This window comes from Peromyscus eremicus, chromosome 6 (genome assembly GCF_949786415.1).
Source record: "Peromyscus eremicus chromosome 6, PerEre_H2_v1, whole genome shotgun sequence".
Taxonomy (NCBI): Eukaryota; Metazoa; Chordata; class Mammalia; order Rodentia; family Cricetidae; genus Peromyscus; species Peromyscus eremicus.
This window is the reverse complement of record NC_081421.1, coordinates 68046848-68069405: the sequence shown is the minus strand read 5'-3', so window position 1 is coordinate 68069405 and position 22558 is coordinate 68046848. Positions and strand designations below refer to the sequence as shown.

At 44.3% G+C, this 22558-nt stretch overlaps 1 protein-coding gene across 2 annotated transcripts in view; it reads left to right on the top strand.

The window, feature by feature from the left end:
- Positions 1-7898: 7898 nt before the first annotated feature.
- Positions 7899-22558, top strand: part of Snx27 (sorting nexin 27) — an 87283-nt gene continuing 72623 nt past the window's right edge. Inside the window, exon 1 of one of the 2 annotated variants that reach the window (XM_059265797.1) lies at positions 7899-8279. In XM_059265797.1, coding sequence (XP_059121780.1) covers positions 7975-8279 — 305 coding nt within the window. In that variant the 5' untranslated portion in view covers positions 7899-7974. The remainder of the gene's footprint in view (positions 8280-22558) is intronic. The other variant, XM_059265798.1, reaches the window with a different exon arrangement.

Here is a 22558-nt window from a genome sequence, read left to right as displayed (position 1 = left end):
TAAATAAAAAAAAAAAAAACAAAAAAACAAAACTTTGGAAATGTAACTGGGTATGGTAGCACTTACCTGTAATTCCAGCACCTGGGAGGCTGAGGCAGGAGGATGATTCCAGCCAAAGATTGTGAAGCCATTGAGAACCCATCTCAAATAAGATTAATAATAATTCCAATAATAATAATAATAATAATAATAATGAAAAACAACCCTAGGGCTGGAGAAATGGCTCAGTTGTTAAGAGCACATACTGTTCTTCCAGAGGATCTGGATTCAATTCCCACCACCTATGTCATGCAACTCACAATCACTTGTAACTCTAGCTCCAGGGAAACCTAATGCCTTTGGCCTCTGTTGGCACTGTACTCATGCACATATTCACAGAGAGACCCACACACAAACACATAAGTAAAAGTAAAATAAGTCTATAATAATGATAATAAACCACATGTCTTAGTTACATTTCTACTGCTATGACAGAACACCATGACAAGGGCAACTCATAAAAGAAGAGTTTATTTGAGGCTTACAGTTTCAGCGGACTAGAGTCCATGACCATCATGGTGGAGAGCATGGCGGCAGGCAGGCAGGCATGGCACTGGTGTAATAGCTGAGAGAGCTCACATCTTGAGACACAACCTCAAGGCAGAGAGAGCTAACTAGGAATGACATGGCCTTTTGAAATCTCAACTCCCACCCCCAGTGATATGCCTCCTCTAACAAGGCCACACCTCCTAATCCTTCCCAAACAGTTCCACCAACTGGGGACCAAGTATTGAAACATATGAGTTTCTAGGGGCCATTCAAATTTAAACCACCACATCCTAGCACTCAAGAGGCAGAGGCTGGAGGTTCAACATGAGTTTGAGATCAACCTGGTCTACACAGTCAGTTCCAGGTCAGCCAAGTTTAAACAGAGAAACTCTACCAGTAAATACATTAAAAAAATAAATAAGGCTGGGCATGGCGGCACAAGTTTTTAATCCTAGCACTAGGGAGGCAGACAGGTGGGTCTCTGTGAGTTCAAGGCCAGCCTGGTCTACAGAGGGAGTACCAGGACAGCCAGGGATACACACAAAAACCCTGTCTGAAATAAACAAAATAAATAAACAAATAAATAAGAAATTAAAAAGCCCATGAAACCCACCTGAGGGTCTGAGGAAAGGGGACGATGGTACAGGTTGGAAACAAGCAATGGCTAATGCTGGTAAACGGTTCTCATCCACAGGTAAAGGTGAGTGAAGTTTGGCATAAACGCTGTTAGAAACAACCATGGACTAACACAGCTTTCAAGCTTAACAAAACCATTTTGCTTTGCATCTTGAATATTTTCACTGCTTTCTCTATGTAGCCCCAGGTTGTCCTCAATTTTGCTACGTAGACCAGGCTGGCTTGAACTCACAGAGATCCTCCTGCCTCTGCCTTCTGAGAAAGTCTCTCTTATTGTGGTAAGTTAGATAAAACATAAAATTCAACATTTAACCAATTTGAAGTGTGTGGTTGTGGCACTAATTATTTTCACAGTGTTGTGCAAGCACCCCACCCCCACCCATCTCCACAGTTCTTTCACACCTTTCCCAATCCAAATTCCTAACCTCTTAAAGATTCTCTTCCTGTTCCTCCCTTCCTCAAGTGCTGGTAACCAGCATTTCACTTTCTGTCCATGCCACATAGAAAAATAACCACATCATGCTATAACTGTAAAATTGTCTTTTGTAACTTGCTAATTTCATTCAGCATTATCTTCAAGGTTTACCCTGTTGGAGCATGTGCTTCATTTTTTTGTTAAACTAAACTATTTTTTTTTGTAAGTGCCCTGTAAATTCTTATTGATTGATTGATTGATTGAAGTATCTACATGAAGTTGAAGCGGCACCCCGTGGCAGCTTATCCAAATCCACCCTTCTTGCTGCCGCCCGCCCTTTGTATTTACAGGGCTTCAGTTTGAGTCTGGTGTTCCCTGGAAGCTATACGTCCTGTGACAGGTCTACTCTAAGCCCCAGGAGGAAGAACTAAAACTAGTCATGGTAGTTGTTTTTTTTTTGTGTGTGTGTGTGTTTGTTTTGTTTTGTCAGTTGTTGGTTTAGCATATTAGACGGGAGACAGGAGAGAATGCCGGGAAAGGCCTGCTTGGGAGCCTGCTCCCTTTCCTTTCTGTGGGAGTCCCGCCAGTAGGTATGCTTGTGTAGCACTGGCATGTCTGGCGCCCTTAGATGTCAGAAGAGGGTGTGGGATCCTACGGAACTGGAGTTATAGATGCTTATGAGGCACTATGTGTGTGTGTGCTGGGAATCGAACCCGGGACCTCTGCAAGAACAACAAGTGCTCTTAACCATACACGGGCCAATTCATTTGTTTTCCAGAAGCTTACATTCAGCTTGGAAAGGTAAAACCCAGCTAGACCCTTGCTGCTGTTTCTAAACTGAGTTGTTGTGCTGACCATAAATGCAGTGAAGGGTTATATTGATTTTTCTTTTGCAGTATAAAGAATTACTACAGATTCAGCAGCTTAAAACGCCACGGGCCCTCTACTCAGATCTCACTCGGCTACAGTCAAGGTGCTACTGGACTGTCCTTTGTGGGGCTTGGATCCTCTTCCACGTGTTCGTGTGCTTGTTGGCAGAGTTTCATGAGGGTATAAGATAGAGGGACTTACTTTTTTGCTGTCCCCAAGAGCCACTCAGGTCCTGAAGTCCCCTGAAGAAGCTTCACCTATGTGGCTCTCCCTAGACGGTTCTCAACCTTCCACTAGGCCATGAGGACCAGTCTGGCTAAGAAGGAACATTACATAACACCGCGGAACCATGGGAGTGACACGGCTGTCACCTCTGGCACATTTTATTGCCCAGAAGCAAGTCACAGGTTCTACTCACCTTCAAGGGAGGGAGTTACACAAGAGCATGACTCATTAGGGGTCGTCTGGAACTGTATTTGCCTCAGGAATTTAGAAAAGGGAAATGTCAGATGTAGCTAGAGGGAGACTTCAGCTCGGGCTTGGACGAGGAGACTTCAGAGCAGCAAAAAGCTAAAGCATAAGACCAAAAGGCTGTGTGAGCGGAAGTGCAGAGCTGGGCTTTCCACCTAAATATCCCTGCTGGAAGGGAGGTGGGAACCACTGCCTCTGCAGGGCGCAGGAGGTAGGGAGAACTTATTCAACCAAAAAGAAGATGGACAGAGGAAAGAGAGTGGCCTGGCTTCTGTCAGAACATTTGGGTTCAAGGTTCAGTCCTTGGGTTAATTAGCAGTGTGCCTGTGGTCTGCTGTTATCCGAGCCTAGTTTCTTGGGATGATTTCTGTTTACACGGTTATTGTGAGGGTAAACTGAGCCCCGAGGTGGGATGTGCTCTGCAAACAAGGAATGGTCCAAGTCCAATGTTGAAGACAGTGTCATTGACTTCCCAGACCTCACTCTGTCTGAGTACCCTGGGTCCCTGACTCCTCTTAGCCTTTCACTGATCTCTTTCCTCATTGAGTCTTCTACAATGTGGCTAGAGGTTCTGCACTCAGCACCCATCTTAGCTCAATGTGTGGTCTACCTTACTCTGCATTTGTCACCACCCAGAGCCAAAGGTTCCCAAAACTGCGCTGTGGCCCAGTGTCCAAACAATGGCTAGACAACTCCTCTTGGACCTCTCACAGGCCCTTCAAGTCCACCCGGCTCCAAGTACTTTCTCCCCTGCACACCTCCTCCTCCTTGTGCCTCATCTTGGGGGACTGTGGACCATCGCTTCCTCCCTGTCCCAGGGCTGACATCCTCCCAGGCTCCGAGTCTTTCCTCTCCCATGTCCCCACTCCTTGTATCCCCACTGCTACTGCCCTAGCTGGAATCCCATTAACCCTCCCGCTTCACTGCAGCTGCTTCTTAATTATTTATCTCAATTCATTCTTCTCACGCCCTGTAGCATGAACTTCCTCAAGTGCAAGTGTGATAATGTTTGGATAATCTACCCAAGAAGCATTCAAAGGCCCCCTAAATTCTTAGGAATGAAATTCCAATTCCTGGGCATGAACAATATCCAGTCTCTGGAGCCCCGAAAGATCTGACTCTCCAGTCCTCCTGAGCTGCAGATTCTCACGCTACACTGATGGTCGTGCAGACCTCAGCGTCCCCCACCATCATGTTCTGTGTTGTGAGCTCTTCTCGTGTATAACAACATCTCCCCTGCGACCTCACCTCTAGGTCTGGAAGGCTTCTTTCTCCTAGTAGCTTGTGCAGATCTCTGTCACAGCTCTCATTGTGATTTAATTGTTAGTATTATTTTGTCTTTTGCTATTAAGATCTCTGTGAGTTCAAGGCCACACTGGAAACAGAGCCAGGCAGTGGTGGCACACACCTTTAATCCCAGGAAGTGATGTCTGGACAGAGAAAGGTATATAAGGTGTGAGGAAACAGGAACTCACTCTCTTTAGGCTGCGGATTTTGTAGAGGTAAGAACTAGTGTGTGCATGTGCGTGCAGATCTGCTTCTGTGATCCTCAGGCAAGTTTATTAGGGTACACAATATATCATCACATTCATTCTACTGAAAATTTGGAAGTTAGAGAAGAGTTAATGAAAAGGAATAATGTGAAAAGTCTCTCTCTTACTTCTGTTCCCAGCCCGGCTGTCTAGTCTCCCTTCCTAGCGGTAATCCATGCTATCAGTTTCTTGTGACTATTTCTAAAGATACAGTTATACGGTTCCTCTTTTATACACAAACGATAGTATGTTCTACAGTCTGTGTTCCATCTCATTCTCACGGAACTGTGCACAGTCTCTGTGAGCTCATTTCATGCCATACCACAAAGAGCTTCCTTATTCCTTTTGTTTAAAGGGATTCAGTTTTCCATTGTGGATGTATCATAATTTAATCAATGACTGTTACTAGGCTGTTTCCAAACTACTGTGAATACAGACAATGCTGAAATGACTTTCTTTATAAAAGTGTTATTTCCCAGGTGTGCGAGTGGAAATGAACTCTGAGAAATGGAACTGCCGCATGAGGGGCAGGTGCAGTTTTATGTTTGACTACATACTATTGATTTTCTCAGCGTCTGTAGCTGTCTCATTTCTCTCTGCATCTCTCATTGCTGTTAATAAAGCCTAGAACAGAATGTACACTCAGTATGTGTGTGCATGCATGTGTTTATATATATGTATGTTTTTATGTATATATACATATATGCACGCACATGCACACACATGAATAAGGGTCTCTTATAGCCCAGGCTAGCCTTAAACTTGTTTTATAGCCGAGGATGAATACCTTAAACTGATTTTCCTAAGGCCTCTATGCTCTGAGTGCTGGGAGTGTATCACATCTTGTTTTTGTGCTACTAGGAATTTAAGCAGGGGCTTCCTGTGTTCTAGGCAAGTGGTCTAACAACTGGCTGACATCCTTAGCCTCATTCAGTTTATATTTTTAAAAAGTTTTATTTATGCATATGAGTGCTCTATTTGAATGTATGCCTGCATGACAGAAGAGGGCATCAGACAGAAGTGGGCATCAGATCCCATTATAGATGGTTGTGAGCCACCATGTGGTTGCTGGGAATTGAGCTCAGGACCTCTGGAAGAGCAGCCAGTGCTCTTAACTACTGAGCTAGCTCTCCAGTCCCCTTTCAGTATATTTTTACTTTTTTATTTTATTTATTTATTTATTTTTTTTGGTTTTTCGAGACAGGGTTTCTCTGTGTAGTTTTGCGCCTTTCCTGGGACTCACTTGGTAGTCCAGGCTGGCCTCGAACTCACAGAGATCCGCCTGGCTCTGCCTCCCGAGTGCTGGGATTAAAGGCGTGCGCCACCACCGCCCGGCCCTTCAGTATATTTTTAATAAATAAATTACAGAGACTGGCTAGCCTCTGCCTCCTGAATGCTGGGATTGAAGGCGTGGGATTGACAGAAACCAGTTCTTTCAGCAACACGTTCTTTCCACCCAGTGTTCAATTCAAACCAAATGATTCATGTTCAAACCAAATTCCATCATTATGTTGGAGCAAAGCTCATTGCAGCTCTACTATTGCAGCATTTGAAAACTAACCAAGAATCTTCATTAGCCTTGTTGTAAAATAAGTCACCTTTATTCCTTTTGCTTATAATTCAAAACATTTTTTACCTTCATATGCAGGCTCTAACTGTAGTGACTTTGTGTCTCCAGTATTTTTCAAAATCTCTAAATTCCTCTATGACTTCCTCTATCACCTGTAATCCTAAGAACTCTGCATAGCCCCTAAGCTCTTTCAGGAGGGTGTTTGCTGCTTTTATAAATTGCAACCTCTCCAAGCATCTTTATTCGTCTACAAAATAGGGAATGTGATAGTGCTGTAAGGAGTTAATGAGCTACAGATGTAAGTGCTTGGCACATGGTAATGCTGAGAAAGAGTTCTTAGTGCTTCTGCTCATCTTCTGCTGTATACCAAGAATGCAGACTCCTGGCTGGTTACTCCAGCACGGTTATTTCTCAGAGTTGTGGGGTTGTGTTAGCATGTGGCTTTGAAAGATGAAGTAATGTATCCCTTTACGACAAAGAAGTTTCCTTCCTTCCTTCCTTCCTTCCTTCCTCTCCCTCCCCTCCCTCCCTCCTTCCCTCCCTCCCTCCCTCTCTCTCTCTCTTTTTCTTTCTTGTTTTGTTTTTCGAGACAGGGTTTCCATGTGTAGCCCTGGCTGTCCTGGAACTCACTTTGTAGATCAGGCTAGCCTCGAACTCAGAGATCCACCTGCCTCTGCCTTCTGTGGCATCAAGTAGGCCACTAGTTGATGTCTGTGATTCATCGCAGTCTTAAATTGCTCATTCATTTGTATATTCATCTTGGGCGATGACCCAGCAACCGAGTGATAGAACCAGATTGCAAATTTGGTTCCCTATTTCACGTATTAGGAAACAGAACCTTAGCGTGGCCAAAGTCAGCAATTATGTAACACAATCTAAAGCTCAGTTATTTTTGCACAACTTTTTTATGTATTGCAACTTCACATAAACTATATACAGGCATACAAAAAGTGTGTGTGGAGGCAAACAACGGCCTCCATGATTTAGAACTGGATATTAGAGTGGTCAATAATTTCAATTTAGCAATAGTTTTGAAGTTGACTTTATCTCATTTATTTCATTTCTCCCAATAGTGTAAGAGAATTCTTTGAAAACATAGCAATTGATGTTTTTGGCTACCTACCAAAATATAAACTTGATGATGTGCAGAGTTCCTGGTCACAACAAGAAGAGTAACACCAGAGTAATGAAAACAGCAATCTGAGCAATTACTACTCTAGTCTAGTGTTTGATTTTACCCTACTGATAAGGTCACAAGTTAATCTGTTACTGTTTAGTAGATGCTGTGGAACACACAAGATTTTACAAATCAAAGACAAAGGGAACACGATTAGCTTCAGCATGTGTCAGTTCTTACCCACCCAAGCACCATGTAAATAAAGAGCTCAGATGAATGCTGCTCCCTTAAGCGGTCAGGGCCTAAGACACTCAACTTGGAAATGTTTCCACTCTATAGAAAGGAATAAAGTAAGCCTGGAGGTGGTGGTTCACGCTTTTAATCCCAGCACTTGGGAGGCAGAGGCAGGAGGATCTCCGAGAGGCCAACCTGGTCTACAGAGTGAGTTCCAGGACAGCCAAGGCTACATATGGAAACTCTGTCTCCAAAACCAAAATCAAAACCAAAACAAAACAAAAGATGCTCACCACCCAACCAAAGAAACCCCTACCAGAGCCCAAAGCCCAATAAACCACAACTCCCAGAAGGCTTTGTTCCCGGATGCGTCATGCACCCGCGCCCCCCCCCGAACTACATCTCCCAGGAAGCCCCACAGCGCCTAACCGTCCGCTTCCCCCGCCCCTGCTCCCCTTTCTCCCTGCAGCGCGGTGGCCGTCTAGCTCCAGCGGTCGGCGGAGCGGGCGCGCGCCGGGGTCGCGCGGCTGCCGAAGGGGGCGGGCGCGCGCAGGAGGAGTAGAGGCGTAGGGGGGCGGGGGACGGCTCGCTTGCTCGCAAGATGGCGGACGAGGACGGGGAAGGGATTCACCCCTCAGCCCCTCACCGGAATGGAGGCGGCGGCGGGGGGTCTGGGCTCCACTGCGCCGGGAACGGCGGCGGGGGAGGCGGCGGCCCGCGGGTCGTGCGCATCGTCAAGTCCGAGTCCGGCTACGGCTTCAACGTGCGGGGCCAAGTGAGCGAGGGCGGGCAACTGCGGAGCATCAACGGGGAGCTGTACGCGCCGCTGCAGCATGTGAGCGCCGTGCTGCCCGGGGGGGCGGCCGACCGCGCCGGGGTGCGCAAGGGGGACCGCATCCTGGAGGTGTGAGTATCGCGGCCGCCACGCCCCGTCCCCTTACCCTTCGCCTGTCCTGGGCCCCCACCCTGTCACTCAGGCCTCACCTCCCCCAGCTCGCGAGCCTGCCGCGACCCTCGCCCCCGGCGGGCCTTCGCGGCTCGCCTTGGAGCCCTTCTGCCTTCCTGGCGTCTCCAGTTGGTGCCCTTGTCCCACCATCCCGGAGCTCTCCCCGCTGTCCCCATGCCTTTGGCTGTCCTCAACCTCTGCCTTTTCCTATGGCATGCTGCTTTCTGCTCCTTACTGACGGAGTCTCCCTTTCGACCCAGCCAGTACTGTGTTCTCCCCAAGTTCTCACCTTTAGCATCATAGTTTCCTGGTCTCTGCCACTCCCCTCAGACCCTGTGGACTGTCCCTTCTGCCCTCTAGACCCGTTAGGACCTGTGGTCAGCTCCTTTTCCTCTGGAGGCATGGTCTCTTCCCCTCCCCTAGCCTCCCCCCCTTCTTTCCTTAGTTACTCCCCCGTTATGGTAAAGCAGCACACCGACATTTTTGTATCCACCGCTTGGCCTTTTCTCCCTGCTTCTTTGTAGTCACACAATCTCGAGTATACCTTATCATCATCATCGCATGCTTTTTTTGGGGGAGGGGTTGACACTAGTTTTTCTTCTGATCCTGATATTATTGCAGCCCGATTTTCAATCTGGTTTCTCCATGGCCACATTCCTCTGAGTGCGCACCTTTTCTGGCTCCCTGTCTTCCCACGTGCACCGCTCCTTACACTTTCGAGTGCCGTTTGTGGTAGTGCTTTCCTAGTTCCGACTTCCCCCTGAACTGCAATCGCCTTGGGCCTTTGCCTTCTCCATTTTCCTCCTGGTCTGTGCTGTTGCAATCCTACCCTTTATCTTATTTGTTCCTCTAGATCGTTTTCCCTTCTCTTCCTAAGGCCCCTTCTGCTCTTTGAACCCACCTTCTACTGCAGTGTCTTCCTTCATCACCACATTCCTTCAAGCTCCCAGGATGTTGCCTTGTCTTGGCAGTTTCAGCGCACACTTCCACCGCCCTGACTTGTTGTGTTTGTGATTTTGTACTTGTACTAAATCTGTCCAGTGGTTGTTGGTTGACTTGTAGGTGCTGTGTGCACTCATTGTCTCCATTCTCCAACCCCGTGCTTCTCTCCTTACTGCATCTATATTGCGTCTCAGTCCTTCCCCCCCCCCCCCCCAAACTCAGGAGTTCTCTCCTTCCATGATGGGATTTTCCCACATCAGTCTTTCTTCTTAAACATTTCATTTTAATTATAATTTCCACAGCTGCCTGTTTTCATTTTTGTAAAACAGCTTGGCCCACGGTCTGTACTTATCTTGAGAGTCTGTCTGTCCTTGCAGAGAAGGCATTCCCTTTTTCCCCATTTTTGTTCCCGTTACTCTTACTCTGGGGAATCATTCATTCTGCTTCCTCATCTTTGCACTCCAAGAAAGAGTAGCTCATTAATACATGTGTTTGGAGATTTTGTGCATTTCCTCTGACCTTTTTGGAAATAGATGCTTACTTTTTATTGCTGTATTACTGACTATTTTCTAATATTCTCTGGCAGTATATTCTTAGTCTTTGTGGGGAGCATTAAGATATTGAATACAATAATGACTTTTTGATGCCTTGCTCCTGAGTACCTAGGTATTTATTTTCTAGATATCTCAAAATCTGTGGCTGATGGTTTCTTTTGTTAGAAACTTTTAGAATTATCTTTCTTTCTCTTTGGAAATTTAACTCGATTCAGCGTTTTAATTTTAGATTTAAAATATATAAAGTTATAAGTGTATTAAAGTTCTAGGTCATTTGCTCTGTAGAATCCAAAACAATGAAACTACAGCTAGTGTCGTCTACTATGAGTGTATAAGCCAGCAGACATAGTTGCCTTTACTGTAGTCTGCAGCAGAGAGCCCAGCTGTGACCTAGTCACTGTAGAGAACGTGGGAGTGGTCCTGTGGGTCCCTGGGAGAGGGATTGGCCTTAGGCCTACATTATAGGCTGGGAGCCTAGGAAGGAGAAGCTGTGTTTTTGGTACTGTCCTTGGTGAGAGTAGTTTTTGTCATTTTTAGGTGGCAGGGGAAAGAAACACTGCCTAGAACAGTTCTCTCTGGAAGGTTGGTGATGATAGAAAATCTTCATGGTATTTGCTTTTGTACCCTGCCAGCTGTTTGTGTTCTGATGTCCAAATTCTTTGAAATTTCTATGGTACTGTTGTAGAAGTAGTGGTAGTAACAATTCTAAGTATCTCCCCGCTTCCCTCTCTCCCTCCCTCTCTCTCCCCTTCACTTCCTCCCTCCACTTAGATTTTCAAGTAAGAGGAGAAAAATGAGCTACCAACTTAACTTTAGAGATCTATTTATTTATTTGAGGAAGGATGTCATGTAGCCCAGGCTGGCCTCAAGCTCACTATATAGGAAGACCTTGAACTTTTGGTCGTCCTAACTGCACCTCCTGAGTGCTGGGATTACAGGGGTGTGCCACTTCATTGGGTTTACGTGGTGCTGGGGATGGAACCCAGGGATGTAGGCTTCAGGCTTGCTAGGCAAGCACTCTGCTAATCTACTCTGTTTATTTCCAGCCTGAGCTTTTCAATCTGTCTTTTACTCAGGTTCTTATGTTAACCTCTCAGTTGTCCTAGGAAAACTTTTCCTGTTGATGAAATACTGAGTTAAGTATAGGTGGATTGTTACTATGTAGCTTTATGATTGTACACCAAGTCACAGGTGGGTGTCTGGACCTTGATAATTGAGGTTTGAGATTTCTCCCTATTTTTAAACTCTTTTCCCTATGTACAGCTTTTACTCCAGTTTAATGTTGCAGTTTGGACAATGGGTAGAGGTGTGAAAGAACAGTAACAGATTTAAGTGCGTGCAGACTTGGATGTTAGCAGGGGATCCATTTCTTTGTGCTGCTCCTAGAGTCTGCTTTACCAAGGCTCATTGAATCTCGGGATAATTGTCAGTTGGAGCCAGGATTGGCTCACTTTCTCCTTTTTCCTTTTGAGGCTGACTAGATTGTGACTGGTTTGAGAGAGAGTCTTGCAGGCTTGGTACTATAGTGTGAAGAAGCCCTCTGGGCTCTAAATTTTACTACAGATGGAAAGTTTTCTTGACTAACAATGTTAGCTCCACCTTATAATTTTTTCCGGTGTAATGTGTACTGCGTGTCTTCCCTTTGATGTGCATATACCTCGAGGCCAGTGTGTGGTGTGGAAGATGCTTTCAATAAATAGAACCAAAGTCAATCTGTGTTTGCACTAATTATATAGTATGGGAAGTAACTGACCAGGTTAATTCTGTAAGGTTAAAATAGGTCGAGGACACTTGTTGATTTCTTGAGTTGCTTTAGGAGAGTTGCCGTGTGTAGTGGATATGGATATGGAACTGCCTACATTTTTTGAGATTATGTTTGTTGGCTTTTTTTGGCTTAGTACTGGGATCTTTGTGTGTGCACACACACAAACCACAGGACACACTTTGAGGAGTTCTGTAAGTTGGGCCAAGTTTTCCTGTCTCTACCTCCTATCTCCCCATGGGGTGGCTGGGTTACATTACAGACATTTTCACCAGTGCTTCCAACTCTGAGGTGGGTTCCAGGAATCTGACTCAGGTGGTCAGTCTTGCACAGCATACACTTTTACCCTCCAAAGCTGTTCTGGGGAGTGTGAATTTCCAGCATGGACCCTTAGAGTTGGCTTGTAAGCATTCAAAATCATGATGTGTCTATGCTATTCAGAGAGTATATGCTTTCCTCCTTAATAGCTACCTGATAACATACCCATTAGCTTTTCCTTGTTAAGGTTAAAGCATAAGATAAATTATGTTGTCTGTGACAGTTTGTTTATTGAGGGTTATTTTTTTGTTTCATTTCATGTGAATGTTTGAAAATCATTGAACAAAGAGTTTGATGCAGTAAGTATTTTTACAGTTGAGTGAGCCATGAGACATTGACTGTTAAGTATCTTAAGAGCCTTTAAAAAATTGATTTCTTTTTGGCTCAGATTATCCAGGTAGACTTGAATAATAGTGCTTGAAATGATTGTTGAGCAAAGGGAATGATTATAGCAAAGTCCTCACACTTTGGTATGCACAAGAATCACTTGGGGTGCTAGTCAGAAACACAGGTTTGCAGGTACACTGATGGCTGTGATTCAGTGTGTCCTGCATAAGGCTAGAATTTGTTGTCACTCCTTTGCCTGATATAGAGAATGTAACTCATATGCTAAGCCACATTCTCAGAACAATGCAGTAGTTCTGGACTGTTCTAGACTATTCTTAGCGCGTTGTGCGTTATCATTAAGGCTACACTGGGAGTCACTAGCTAGGACTTGGCTAACAAATAGTGATTTATTAAGCGCCTGAACTCCAGACTAAGGGGAAGTCAGTTCCTCACCCAGTAGTCTGTCCAGTTGTACCTACTGTTGTGGATCTGGCAGTCGTCCAGCAGCAAAGGTGTACAGTTAAGAGACAGAACAAATGATAGCAATCATTGTATCATCTTGCAGTATCTGTGCTGTGTTGCAGTTTGCAGTGCAGTGCGTATGCATTTAACTACAGGACAGCCTCTTGTAGGGAGGTGTAAAGCTCAGGGCGGGGACCGTGTTAACTGTTAGGTTTACTGAATCCCTAGCCAAATGTGTGGTGGTATCTAGGTTTTCTTCAGTGGATATTTGCTGAATGGATAGGAGTGAAATTATCCCTGTTTTGTGAGGAGAAAGGAGTGCCTCATTGAGTGACAACCAGAATGGAATCTAGGTGTTAAGATGCTTTCCCATTTTTAAAATTTGTTTTGGTTATTGACTGTTAATAGTCAACTTCCTTAATTGTTATTCTTTGGAAATTTTACAGATCTATACAATGTATCTTGATCATATTTACCCCAACTCCTTCTTCCATCTCTACGTAGGATCCCCCATAACATCTTCGCAACTTCATGTCCTCCTTCTATAATTAATTAATTAGATAATTTTTTTAAATATTATTTTTTATTTTATATGCATTGGTATTTCACCTGCATGTATGTCTCTGAGGGTGTTGGTACCCCTAAAACTGAAGTTACAGGCAGTTTTGGGCTGCCATGTGGGTGGTGGGAATTGAACCTGGGTCCTTTGGAAGAGCAGCCAGTGTTCTTAACCACTGAGCCATCTCTCCAGCCCCCTAATTATCTTTAACCCACTCAGTCCAGTTAGTGCTGTTCATATAGGCAAGGTGGAGGTCATTCACCGGGGCACCAGGGAGAATCTCCCTGCGGCTGTGCTCCTGGCGTAAAGGTAATTTCCTTCCCCAGCAGTGGTCACCTAACTGCCTGTAGCTTCACAGCTGGGGGTGGGGTTGCTGGATAGTCCATTTTTCTTGATGGAAACAGCCACTTAAAATCGTTACATTCCGGTAAAAACAGATAGCAGTTGAACTTTGTTTCTGTTTGTGAAATGTGACTTAGGTTTTATTTATGCTTTGTCTCGTTGTTAATTTGGATGAGAGGCTGGGGGCTAAGGCGAGCTTTCTTTGCCCATGCTGTTGCTGCTTTGTCTGTTATCAGCAAAGGGAACATGACAGTCATACTTGTTACTTCAAAAATACTCTTTGTCTCATGCAGTGAGGTCGCAAACAAATAACAGGCAGCTTGAAAATGATAGTCCCTTCCCTCAGAAATCACTTGTATGGATTGCTGTGACCAAGAAAAGACCTTTCGTGAGGTGATGACACACACCTTTAATCTCAGCACTTAGGAGGCAGAGGCGGGTGGATCTGAGTTCGAGGCCAGCCAGGGCTACAGAGTGAAACCCCCATCTAAACCCTTCTACCCCACCCCTGAAGAGAGAGAGAGAGAGAGAGAGAGAGAGAGAGAGAGAGAGAGAGAGAGAGAGAGAGAGAAACTTTGATTAATAGCATAAAGGCTGGTTTTTAATTTGTGGTGAACAGTTGTCTTTTCAGCCACCACTAATTAACCACTAACAGTTAATTGTAGTTTGTTTTAGGTGAGAGCTTTATTACCATGCTCTCATGGATAAGCATTTTAGAAGCTAAGCCTCAATGGGAATAATTCTTATGAAATGGTAGATAAGCAGAGAGAGTTAACTGACAAGCAAACATTTTAATTTATGATCACAGCAAAGTACTTTAAGAAGAGGATCTGTGGTAGATTATTCATTGGATGATGGCATTACTGACAAAGACTTTTGTGGTAGAGTAACTTAGAGCCAGCTAGGTTCAGTCTATTCAAATGGCAAAAGACAATCTTTAGGCCTTGTTTAAGATTTATTTATTTATTATGTACACAGAAGAGGGTGCCAGATCTCATTACAGATGTTTGTGAACCACCATGTGGTTGCTGGGAATTGAACTCAGGACCTCTGGAAGAACAGCCAGTGCTCTTAACCTCTGAGCCATCTCTCCAGCCCCTTTAGGCATTGTTTAAAAGCTTTTAAAAAACCTACAAGGAGGCTTGTATCCCTAGCACACAGAGGGCTGAGGTCAGTGGATCTTGAGTTTGAGACCAGCCTGTGCTACCTATCTCAACAACCAAAAAAATTAAGACAACAAAATAAATAAATTTAAAAAACCAAAATAAAATAAACAAAAATAAATCAAAACAGAAAACCAGAATTGCAACTCAAAACAAGGAATACTTCTTACCTTACAACTCAGTGTACACACAAACCAACACTAACACAGCAAGTGTCAATCAAACCACCCAAAGTAAGTTTCAAGAAAGCTATCTATCTATCTACCTATCTACCTACCTACCTACCTATCTATCTGTCTATCTATCTGTCTGTCTATCATCTATCTATCTATCTATCTATCTACCTATCTGTAGAGTGGTCAAGTTTTTTACTCTTATTATTTTTTTTTTAAAGATTTATTTATTATGTATACAGTGTTCTGTTTGTATGTATGTCTGCAGGCCAGAAGAGGGCACCAGATCTCATTATAGATGGTTGTGAGCCACCATGTGGTTGCTGGGAATTGAACTCGGGACCTCTGGAAGAGTAGTCAGTGCTCTTAACCTCTGAGCCATCTCTCCAGCCCCCTTACTCTTTTTTTAAAAGCAATGTCTTTAAATTTTTATTTATTTATTAGCATTGTGCATATGTATGAATGGGGTATTCATGTGTGCTACAACATGTGTGTGGAGGTTAGAAGATAACTTTGCAGTCCACCTTTCAGTGGGTTCTGGGGCTAGAACTCAGGACAGGCTTTCCAGGCAAGGGCATTTCACAGTGAGTCAGCCTTTTGCCAGCCTACTAGTCATTGAAAACATACTCTGAAAACACTGGTTTGAGGATGCTAGGCCTTATGCATGCTAGGCAGGTGGTCCACCACTGTGAGCTTATCTCCAGCTCGAAACACAGTGATTTAGACTTTTTTTTTTCTCTTCATGTTGGCCCACTTCATGTCAACTGGTTCCACTGTTAGGCACAAACTACATGTCGAGTATCACTAGGGTTGTGAGTCAGTACGCCTGGCTGTCTGCCCTTAGGAAGCTTGCTTTGCAGTCAGGGAGGTACTAGAAGCAGTTTACTCTGTGAAAAGCTGAATAAAGTAATGGAGGTCAATGAAAACTGGAGTGGGAATTTAGAGGAAAGAGTGGATATGCTTGAGAAGATTGATAAGGGGTTAGATAGTTCACAGAAGGCTTTTATATAGTTAAAAAAATGTGTGTTGTGAGCATGTGGCTGACACAGTGCCTATGTGTAGGTAAGAGGACAACTATCAGGAGTAAGTTCTCTCCTTCCACCGTGGCTTCCTGGGATTGAACTCTGGGTGTTAGGCTTCCGAGGCAAGCGCTTTTTCCCACTGAGCCTTCCTACTGGCTGCTACATAAGGCTTTTAATTTGAGACTGAAGGACAAGTATAATTTCAGTAGTAGAGAAAGAGGAAGGGTTTCATAGGTTGAGGGTCTATGGGAGGAAGATGTAAGGGAGAAAGATGCAAGAAGTCCTCAGGATAGCAAGGATCCTCAAGAAGCTGTTTGCAGGCTGGTGCCATAGAAACTGGAAAGGAAGGTTAAAATGAAGTACAAAAAGGCCTTAAAAGCAGCGCCAACAAGTTGGGCACCCACTCACCAGACAGGGTTTCTCTGTGTAGCCCTGGCAGTCCTGGAACTCACTCTGTAGACTGAGGGATCTGCCTGCCTTTGCTAGGATTAAAGGCATGTGCCACCACTGCCTGGCTAACAAGTTTGGATTTTGTTCTTATGTGCTAAGAATATAGTTGTGTATATATTTGTACCCATAGTTTCCTGCCAATTTTGCTTTTATTTGATTGAATACATTTCCATGGCTAGAGAGGAAAAATTGCTATTAGAATTAAAAGAATTTTCAGACCATTTTTTTTCTCTTGGACGGTCTTGTACTGTATAAAGAAGGGAGCTGAGAACAAGGAAGCTCTGACACCCAGTGCTAGGAGCAGCTGATGAGAAGCTGCCTTTCATTAGTTTCCGCACTTTCCTGCCTAGTCAAGCCAGCTTCTGAAATGTCTGTTTCCTGTCACCTTATGTTGTAAATGACTGTGCTTCTGCTTATCACTGTGTTATAGCATTTTCATCCTCACATGCTACAGGGCCCTGCCTATGATGTCTTGTTTTAGCTATGCTTTTCTCTGTCTCTGACTGTAAGATGCCACCTGGAATTTAAATCTTTTCTGTTGGCGGTGCTGGGGAGGTGGCTCAGGGGTTAAGAGCAGTAACTTCTTTACCATAGGGCTAGAGTTCAGTTCCCAGCACCCACATGGCAGCTCATCAGCTCCAGGGGATCTGATACCTATGTCTGACTTCTGGGCAACAGTTTTGACTCTCACTTGTGTGAGCACACAGAGACCTACATAAAAATAAATCTTAAACCTTTTGTTTTGGTATAGCTTGTTGGGAGTTGAGGTGACTAAAGATGAGAAGTTGATATGGTACTAAAATGTATGCCTAAGTATGTCCTCAGTGTGAGAAGGGTGAAGTTCTGCTGTGTCAGGAATGTGAAGAGTACTTAGTTTTGTGAGATGCTCTTAGTTAAATGTCAGGTAGTGTGCATGTCATTTCTTACTACTGCCTCTGCCAGCCAAGTAAGGTTTCCCTCACTGCAGGAGATGTACCCGTCACTGAGTATTTGAGTTGCTGAATGAGGCTGTGTGTTTGAGTGTCCTTATGTTTGTCCTTCAGTGAACTTCTATTATTGTGAAAAATATTGTTTTGTTTGGTTAGTAGCCCAGGCTGGCCTCTTAACTCACTAACAGACTACTGACGCTGGTCTTGAACTCTTGATCACTTGCATCCCATGCATTACCACATGCAGCTTTGTTTTATTAGGTTGCTCAAGCCGACCTCAGACTTGCTGTGTAGCCAGGTTGCCTGTCCTTGATGTTTTCCCATCTCTACCTACTGAGTGTTGGGGTTCAGGCATGAGCCATCATACCCAATGGAGAAACATATATATATTTAAAGACAAGGTTTCTCTGTGTAGCCCTGGCTGTCCTGGAACTTGCTCTGTAGACCAGGGTGGCCTCGAACTCACAGAGATCCACCTGCCTCTGCCTCGCCAGTGCTGGGATTAAAGGTGTGCACCACTACCACCCAGAAGAGAAACATCTTTTAAAAATGTTTTGTTTTTGCTTAAGCTAGCTAAAACTTTGTTTTGTTTTGTGTTGGAGTTGAACCCAGGGTCTATGCATGCCAAAACACTCATTCTTTTTTTTTTTTTAAACTTTTCTTTTTGTTCACTCTTTGTGTCCTTCATATCATGCCTCCCCCCTCCCCCCTAAAAAAAAATCTAAGAAAAAAAGGAAAAAAGAAAAGGAAGGAAAAATCTCATCATGGAAGTTGCAGTGTGCTACAGTGAGTCACACAGTAAACTCCTTTATTCATACATTTTTATATGCAGGCATTCCCTGCAGAGAATCACTGGTCTGGTTGGAGGCCCCCGGTCTGTGCTGCACCATCGACACTGGGCCCTCCCTGGGACTCTTCCTGGACAGCCCACTGCTGTCCTGTGTTGTAAAGATCCTGCAGTCCTGGGTCTGTAGGACCAAGCTCGCCACCCTCTAGGTGCTCCAGCAGATCACAGATGGGGTGGATGTTGGGGTAGGCTATCTCATAACCCTGGTTCTGGGTAGTTGCAGGGTTGGTCAGCCCACCAGCTCTCCTGTCTTCACCACCACTGTGAGCTCTCCTGCATTGCCCTGGCTAGTTCACCCCCTGCAGTGATGAGCAAGGGGCGGGGCCAGTTCTCCTGCTTTCATGTCCTCAGGGTCGGATCTCCCACATCTACACCTTCAGGGCCAGCTTTACTGTGTTGCCTACGTGAGGTGTATGGCCACTCTGATGAGGGGCAGGGACAGCTCTCCAGCTCTTGTGACCTCAGGGCCAGCTCTTTTACCTGCCTCAGGTGTTGGTGGGGGGGGCATTTCTCCTCCTCCCCCTCCATGCTATCACAGTTCAGATACATAATGGGGACAGCTCTTCCATGCTCACAACATCAGGGCTGGCTCACCCACACCTCTGCCAACAGGGTCAGCTCTACTGTGCTGCCCAGGCGAGGTGCAGGGTCCACTTTCCCGAGTGCTACAGCTGGTAAGGGGGAGAGTCAGCTCCCTTGTCTACCATAATAGGTGGCAGAGTCAGGGCAGGGAAGGGCATATTTCTCTCACCCTCATCACATGGCAAACAAAGGGGGTGTGGCCAGCTATCCCACTCTTAACACCCTCAGGGCTATCTCACTTGTGCCTCTTCCAACAGGATCAGCTCTACTGTAAAGCACTGTACCCCCAACTTTATTCAAAATGTGGTAGATTGGCGTGTCTGACCCAGATCTATGTATTCTATGGACTTCATACACAACTGATTTGCTTACTTCCCTTTGGAAAAGTACAGAGCCATCTGTAGGAGTTAACTGCTTGCATGGATACTCTCCAGCTGCTTTCAGGCTGGTTATTACAGAACTGTTCAACAAAAATAATAAGGAAATTGCTCTTCAATACAGCAGAAGTTTATTAAGTCTGTCTGTCTAGGCTTTAATGTAGTTTTAAAATTGAGAGACAGACTGAGTATTTGGAGAGTGTGGAAGATATGATAACCTTGGAAAGTTTGGAAATGCACTTCTGCTAGTTTACTCATCTACAAAGTGTGCAAGGTCTTTGTCTATTGAATATACTATGAGGGTTGTTGTATATATACATATATATGTATATTAAAAGATGCTATTTAATTGCAAGAGCAATAAGCCTTTAGGACTGGCGAGATGGCTCAGTGGTTAAAACACTTGCTGCTGTTGGAGAGGATACAGATTCAGTTTCCAGCACCCACATTGCAGGGGCTCACAGCCATCTGTTACTCAAGCAACCATTGCCCTCTTCTGTACCTCGTGGACACATACACAAGCATGCACATAAATAAATCTTCAAGCTGGGTAAGGTGGCACATCCCATTAATCCCAGCACTCAGGAGGCAGAGGCTAGTGGATCTTTGTGAGTTTGAGGCCAGGCCTGGTCCACATAGCAAGTTTTAGGACATTCACAATTATATAAAGAGACCCTGTCTCAAAACAAACAAAAAAGAATAAGCCCTCATATCCACTGAGCTGTGTCTTCAGCTCCTGGAATTTTATATTCTAGTAGGAGTGAAATGAATGAGTTTGGTTTTATTATTGATAAAAAATTTTTGCTTCACAGGTAATTGCCAAACTTTTTTCCTGAATAGCTTGATTATATTTGTATAGTCTGAAAAATATCTTAAAGCCTTATAGTTATTTTCGTGAATGCCACATTGATTCATTTTCCAGAAATATATCTGCCTGAATAGATTGTATTTGTAAACTGATTGCCTTGTAATTACAGATTTAAGGAACTTTTTATTATTTCCTAAGCAGTAAACCCGTTTGTTCTTCTGGAGGTGTTAAGTTGGAGAGGGTGAGCCTTCTGTCCTTTCCTTGCCTCAGGCAGAGGCTTTGGGCGAACAGGCAGCCAGAGGTCAAGTTGCAGTGCAGCACATATCCTTTCCCAGTTTGGGAGCAGCAGGTGCTGACCTACATGGCTGGTCAGTTTGGCCAGGGCCAGTTTTGACTGTTACTAAAATTCTCTTTGCCCAGTGTCAGTTTTCTGCATGGAAATACTTTTCGTTGTTTTTGTTTTGTTTTGTATTTAGAGACAGGGCCTTCCTATGTGGTCCTGGAATTCACTATATAGAACCAGGCTGGCCTCAAACTCACAGAGATTTGCCTGCCTCTGTCCTCTGGAGTGCTGCTATTAAAGGTGTGTGTCACCACACCTGGCTGGAAATGTTTTAGAAATATTGATAAGGGCTGGAGAGATGGCTCAGTGGTGAAGAGCACCTACTTTGCAGTCAGAGAACCAGAGTTTAGATCTTTTTTTTTTTTTTAAAAGATTTATTTATTATGCATACAATGTTCTGTCTGCATGTATTTCTGCAGGCCAGAAGAGGGCACCAGATCTCATTACAGATGGTTGTGAGCCACCATGTGGTTGCTGGGAATTGAACTCAGGACCTCTGGAAGAGCAGTCAGTGTTCCTAACCTCTGAGCCATCTCTCCAGCCCCAGAGTTTAGATCTTAAGCAAGGTGTCCTATAAAAGCTGTAACTCCAGCCTCTAGGAATTCGATGTCTGCATATGTACACACATGCACACGTACACATTTACAAACAAAAATATTGATAAAGCCAGATGTAGTGGTATACCCAGCACTTCGGAGACTTAAGGATTGCCATGAGGCCAGCCTGGGCTACATGGTGAGACTTTAAGAACAAAAGGGAAAACTTGCTTTTGATTCTTAAAAAAGACACCGAAGAGCCCAGTGCAACACAGTGAGGCATCAGGATCTCTAGTTTGAAGTCAACCTCAACAAAGCAAAGCGCCAAAGGATTTGTCAAAGGGCTGAGAGTGTGCAACTTGACCTGTGTGCAGATAACATTTGTTTTGTCCCTCCTTAACCAAGCATGACACCTACTTAGATTAAATCGAGGTGTTTTGTATTTGTACTTATTTATTGGTTGTGTTGTATTTATTTTTGGTGGTTATAGTTTGAGTCAAGGTACCTTTTCTTTTTTGAGGCAGGGTCCCTATGTAGCTCAGACTGGCTTGCCTCTTCCAACAGTGAGAAACTTGGTTTCTCTCACCTGCTATACATTTTCTTGTCTTCTGTGTTTTTGCTAACGATTAAAAAACAAACAAACAAACAAAAAAAAACCAAAAAAAACCCCCAAAAACCCATTCCATTCCAGTATGTAGATATATTCCGGTATTCATATATAGCAATAGCTGAATTGTTGACTCGCAGCCCTTGAAGAAGGAAGTTTACTGACAGTTGTGGACTCCATTTCCGATTACTTGGGTCCATGTCTTTTTCTCCACCCTGTTTGATGACCTGAGTTTATTTAAATACTCTGAGATAAAAGTGGATTATTTTGTCATAGTCTAGGGTTCTTCTGGCTTTTAAAAATTGTGTACGTTAAAGTTCATTCTGTTAGATAGTTTATAGGTTTTGACAAGTAGCATTGTGTCATGTTTGCGGCTGTGGTGAGCTGCCATGTGGGTGGTAGGAACTGAACCTGTGTTCTCTGCAGGAGCAGTCAGTGCTCCAGCCAGTTTGCTAATTCATCCTCCCATTGAAGGACATTCTGGCTACTTGTAGTTTGGAGCAATTATGAGTAAAGGTGCTCTAAAGCATCTGTGGAGAGTCTTTTGTGTGGATGTGAATTTTTCTGTTCACTTAGATCATTGCATAGGAGCATGATTGATGGGTTGGATGGTAAACTTTATTATATAAAAAGTTGTCAGCTTGCCTTCCAAAGTCACAGTTCTATTGCTGTGAAAAGAATCTATGACCAAGGCAACTTTCTCTTATAAAAGAAAGCATTTAACTGAGGGCTTGCTTACAGTTTAGAGTTAGTCCAATATCATCACGACAGGGAGCAGGGTGGCAGGCAGGCAGACGTGGTGCTGGAGAGGTGGCTGAGAGCTTTACATCATGATCCTCAAGCAGCAGGCGCACGCGCGCACGCGCGCGCGCACACACACACACACACACACGCACACACACAGGGCTTGGCATGGGCTTTTGAAACCTCAAAGCCCATCCCTAGTGGCACACCTCCTTCAGCAAGGCCACACCTCCTAATCTTCCCCAGTGTATTAACAAGGGACTAAGCATGTAAATACACAAGCCTATAGGAGCCATTCTTATTCAAACCACCACACAAAGCAGCTGTGCCATTTTTCATTCTTGCAACAAGGAGAATGGTATTTGTTCCACATCTCTAGTTTTTGGTATTTG